The 5,430-nt window shown below is 51.9% G+C and overlaps 1 protein-coding gene across 1 annotated transcript; it reads right to left on the bottom strand.

Moving 5' to 3' along the window:
* Positions 1-3,163: 3,163 nt before the first annotated feature.
* Positions 3,164-4,937, bottom strand: LOC113933324 (E3 ubiquitin-protein ligase RNF8-like). The gene is given in 2 exon segments (XM_035722504.1): positions 3,164-3,890; positions 3,892-4,937. Coding segments are annotated over 2 exon segments (1,593 nt in total). The 3' UTR covers positions 3,164-3,343.
* Positions 4,938-5,430: the final 493 nt, after the last annotated feature.

Below are 5,430 nucleotides of genomic sequence, written 5' to 3'. Positions count from 1 at the left end.
CCAGTCCTGCCAACACCTTGATCTGGGGCTTCTAGACTTCAGAACTCAGAGGCAATGAATTTCTGTGGTGTGAGCCACCCAGCCTGTGGCTCTTGGTTATGGCAGCCCCAGAAAACAAGTGCAGGTTCTAAGCAGGAAACTAGATTCTTCGCATTTCCTTGCTTTGAAAATTTTCCAAAAGGCAGGGCAGGAAGCTGTACTGCAGTCTCTTCGTAAAAGCCAATTATCATAGAAGGTGCTTGGTGTCGCAGAAAGAGACAGAAGCGTTGTAGCCCCTTCTCGTGCTGCCTCCCAGATGGCCTCTGAGCCCCCGTCGGGCTCCAGGCCACCAGCCACAGAACCGCCAGATAAGCTCTGAGCCCAGAGATCGAGGTGCCAGGGGCCTCCTGACGGGGTCAGAGAGGTGCCAGGTGGAATCGGCCATTTGGGACTGGCCGCGGTCTTTGTGGGATCCGAAAGCCGGGATTTGAAATAAGCCCGTTTATATGGTTCCTGACGACTTCCTCCCAGCTTTCCTGAGTCACCTGGTTAAAGTCTTGTGAGAGGTTGAGCTTTCCTCCGTGGGCAGAAGGAAACCAGGGTTTTCATCTGCACCTGCATTGTTCTGGGGGAGCATTTACCCCCAGTGGCCAGCAGGGGGGGGCATCACGCACCACAGGCAGGAGCCAGCCGTTTGAGGGGGGCGTGGAGGGCGTGGGGTGGGGGGCGTGGGGGGCGTGGGGTGGGGGGCGTGGGGGGCGTGGGGTGGGGGGCGTGGGGGGCGTGGGGTGGGAGGCGGTGGTTGGAATAAGGAGCAGTGTAGAGCTGGGAGAGGTCAAGGCCATACTCATCCCTCCCTGGTGCCCCCACCCCTCAGCTCTCTAGCCCCCTGCTAACTAGAAATGAGCCCAAGGGACTCTTTCTCCAAATACCCTCGGGCCCTCACTTGGGGCAAGCATACAGCCGGATTTGTGTCTGTGCATGGACCTGAACAGAGAGACCAGGATGGGGGTTATGCAGGCCACTTCATCCACCCACAGCTGAGGACCATTTTGCAAAACACACATTTTGGGCCTCTCCTGGGGCAAATACTAGCCACCAAGAGTATTCGCCTGGGTTTTCAAGCAGTGCTCCCTGGCATGGCCCTGGAAGTGCCTCCTTCTGTGCCCAAGTGCCAGTGTGCGGAGAGCAACGGACAGTTATCAGCTGCATTAGGACGTTTCTTCTTTCTTTCTTTCTCTCTCTCTCTCTCTTTCTTTTCTTTCTCTCTTTCTCTTTTTCTTTCTTTCTTTTTCTTTTTCTCTTTCTTTCTCTCTCTCTCTCTTCTTTCCTTCCTTTTTCTTTCTTTCTTTCTTTCTTTCTTTCTTTCTTTCTTTCTTTCTTTCTTTCTTTCTTTCTCTTTCTCTCTTTTTCTTTCTTTCTCTCTCTCTCTCTTTCTTTCTCTCTCTCTCTTTCTCTTTCTTTCTTTCTCTCTCTCTCCTTCCTTCCTTCCTTTTTCTTTCTTTTTCTTTCTTTCTTTTTCTTTCTTTCTTTCTTTCTTTCTTTCTTTCTTTCTTTCTTTCTCTTTCTCTTTCTTTCTTTCTCTCTTTCTCTTTCTTTCTTTCTCTCTTTCTCTCTTTCTCTCTTTCTTTCTTTCTTCTCCTTTTTCTGGATGGGATTACGGCTGCTGCTGCCAGCCATCCCCAAATCTCATGCCAGGTGCTGCAGACCTTCGAGGCTAATTGGGTCAGAGCCTTATTGGGTTGCAGGCTGCCCGGACATTGTCTTGGACAAGGGCATGCCCCTCCGAGATTAAATTCTCCCACAGCAACGGAGCCCATCTTTCCTGGTAAAAATATGAGCTTCTGTCAACATAGGCGCCCTCTGATCTGATCTGCAGGGCCCTGCTGTGGAGTCTGAGCGGACAAGGACACGGCAGGAGATGACACAGGGCAGACCTGACATGCCTGACTCAGGTGCAGCTCTCTGAGGCCTGCCCACCTCTTGGGGAAAGACGGCAGGCTTGGGGTGACAAAGTCTTGGGTTCGGGTTCTTCTTGTCCCCCCAGCACGGTGACTTTGGTTGGGTGTGTCACTTTACCTGCCAAGCCTCAGGGGTCCCTCCCAGGAGACGGGGCACAGGGCTGTGGTGCAGCTGCAACGCGCAGAGGCAAGGAAAGCAAACGGTTTCTTACATTGGAAAGAACACTGTTCTTCCAATGGGGAAGGAGCTGGGTGCCGGCTCTGTTCTAGGTGCTTGGGAGACACTAGTGAACCAAAAAATGAGCCATCCCTCACTCGTGGGTTTATATTCCAGTGGAAGAGAGACAGTAAACAAAAAGCAGAATACATAAGGAGTTTCTGTATCAGGCTAGAGGAGCCAAGTGTGATGGGAAGAGGAAAAGCCTGGCTGGGTAAGGGCTGGGACTGTAGCCAAGTGGAAGAGTGGCCACTGGGAAATGGTTGCGATATCGAGTAAGGCTGTTAGGGGAAGTCCCAATGCAGGCGGCATTGGAGCAAAGACTTGAACAAGGACATGAAAGAAGTAGCCAAGTAGAGATCCAGAGGAAGAGCATCTGGGCAGAGAGACAGTCAGTGCAAAGGCCCTGTGGCAGGAGTGTGCCTGGTGTGCTTCAGGTGCATGGTGGTAGCTGAGAGAAATCACTGAAGTATTTGAATTTTCACCCTGAATGAGATCGGGAGGCACTGCAGGGTTTTGATAAAAGGAATGACATTATCTGCTGTAGGGGGAGGCAAGGATGGGGCAGGCTGGCCAGTTAGCGGAAGGCCACAGTAATCCAGGCGTGAGATGATGATGGCCTGGACCGGGGTGGTTGCAGTGGAGTGGTAAGAAGTGATGGTTTCTGGATGTATTTTTTTTTTTTTTTTTAGGCTTTACATTTTATTTCCACAAATGACATCTTGTTTTCACAAAGAGGTAGACCATCCTCTCCAAGAGAGGCTGCCTTAGCTTTTAGGGGCAGCCGTAGGGGTACCCCAACCTGTCCAAAACAAATGTCACCTGAGGGGCTTCTGAGGTACCAAAACGCTAACAGAAACAATCAAGTTAAAAAGCAGAACAGAAATACATAACCCATTCACCACACAGGGAAGCAGAGTCTCTCAAGTCCCCGGAAGCAGCCCTCGTGGTGGCAGCACGGCCAGCCAGCATTGGTCGTGCGGAGGACTCGCTCTCAAGTCTCTGTCCCACGGGGCTCCGTCCTGAGCGCCATCTCAGAGAGGCCCAAGACCTGTCCACAGATAATCCTCCAGACCCTCCCAAGCTTCCACTGCCTGGCAGTCCCTCGAATGCCCCTGGAGCGTGGTCTTCAGGACAGTCTCTTTGCTGGGTGGCTCAGTCGTTAAGCGTCTGCCTTTGGCTCAGGTCATGATCCCAGGGTCTGCCTTCGGCTCACGTCATGATCCCGGGGTCCTGGGACCGAGCCCCACGTCGCGCTCCCTGCTCGGCGGGAAGCCTGCTTCTCCCTCTCCCACTCCCCCTGCTTGTGTTCCCTCTCTCGCTGTGTCTCTTTTCCTTCACTAATGAGGACAATTCGTCGTTCTTTCACTTCTGAGCTCAGATTATCTACCATCTTATTAATGCAATTGTCCAGAACCAGGGAGTGAGTTTTGGACTTGATGTCCTTCCGACAAATGGGGCATTCTGCCTTCCGCTTCATCCACTCATTGATACAGTAGGAGCAGAAACTGTGGGCACAGTTCAAGGTGACAGCCTCAATGAAGTATTCTGAGCAAATAATACACTGGAGCTCATTCTCTAGCACGTCATTCACGTGGCTAAGCACTTCCTCCTTCTGTGCTTGCACCTTCTCCTTCTCTTCCTTGGTCTGTTCCAATTCTTTGTTCTTGGCTTGAATGATTGCTTCAAAGTCCTTCTTGCTGCAATTTAGTTCTTCCATTAGAGCCCGATGCTTGCAGAGCCTGGGCCAACTGTCGCTTCAGGTCCTCTCCTTGCTCCTTCTCCAAACCCTGGAGATGCTGCGGCTCCTCTTCCTGGAAAGTCTTCTCTAGCTGCTCCACTCTGGCCTGCTGCTGGGCCTGCTCTGCACACAGCTGGGACTGTAAGTCCTGCAGCTCCTGCTCCATTTTCACAATTCTCTTTGAGTTCCCTTTTTGGGTCTGCTTTTTCACCTTCAAGACAGCTACCTGGTTTTCCTGCATTTGTATTTTCAGCTTCAGAATCCCGGACACGGTCACCTTGAACAGCTCTAAGCTGCTTTGAGACGCTGAAAGGTTTGAGGCTTTCTGCTTCTTAGGATGAAGCTCTATGACTTTTGCGGAGCCAGGGTGAACATGAGCCTCTGTGGCCTTCTCCCTCGGCTCAAGGGAAGTCAACTTAGGATCCAGATATTCGGAGGGTTGACTGGCCACCTCACCTTTCCCATGAGACTTCACTGGCTGACCAGGTTCACAAGACACTTTACTTATTTTGGATTTCAAAGTTGAGGGGCCGTCAGCTCCAGAACCCTCCAATTCATCCAAACTCAATTTCCTTTTAGTTCTCAATCCCCTATGTTTTCCCATCACCTGGTCATTCTTTGGGGCAAGACAAAGATACATCCTCTCCCGGTCTTCTTCAGTAACTTCATATTCATACTCTGCATTCTCCTTATTCTGCAGAGGTACCCCGAGCTGGATGTGGTCTCCCTTATGGATAGAATAGACCTTTAAAGGTTCTAGACGTTCTCTGTTCAGCCAAACACCATTCAGACTCTTGTTGTCCATAATTGCCCACTGGCCCTCGACATTCTGCTTCTGCTTCAAAACACAGTGGTTTCGGGAAATCATCAGAGGGCAGATTTTTGACACCAGTTGGTATGTGACACCAAATCCTCGCCCTACAGTCACCTCATTTCCGTCCTCCAGCAGCAGCCACTCGGCGTTCATCCCTACCCGCCGCCAGCACCAGCTCCGGCCACCGGCGCGGTCTCCCGTGACCCACGAGCCGGGCTCCTCCATAGCCCACTCCGACCCGGCTTGCGGTCAGCACAGAGCGAGACCCCCGCCCGGGTTCCCGCCGCCTCTCAGCCTCGTCCCCGGCGCCATACCTAAGAAAACCTCTGGATGTATTTTTAAGAGCATTTCCAGACAGATTGGATGTGGAGTGTGAGGGAAGGGAGGAGTCAAAGATGACCGAAACTTGGGCTGCCATCAACAAGGATGGGGTAAGACCACATGAGGAGAGGTCTGGGATGGAAGCTCAGGGGTAGGGCTTTGGAAAGGTTGAGTTTAGATGTTCACTGGACAATTCCCTGGAGATACCCAGCAGGCAGCTGGATATGAGTCTGCCCTTTGGGAGGAAGATCCGGACTGGGGATGTACAACTGGGAGTCATCAGTCTATGGATGAAATTTAGAGCCAGGAGACTGAATGGGATTAACGGAGTGCGGGTATACGAAGAGGAGAAGAGGGCCGAGGTCTGAGCCCCGGGACCCTCCGAAGTCAAGAAGTC

Source organism: Zalophus californianus, chromosome 10 (genome assembly GCF_009762305.2).
Source record: "Zalophus californianus isolate mZalCal1 chromosome 10, mZalCal1.pri.v2, whole genome shotgun sequence".
Classification (NCBI taxonomy): domain Eukaryota; kingdom Metazoa; phylum Chordata; class Mammalia; order Carnivora; family Otariidae; genus Zalophus; species Zalophus californianus.
The sequence above is the reverse complement of the archived record's forward strand: the minus strand, read 5'-3'. Positions and strand labels throughout refer to the sequence as shown.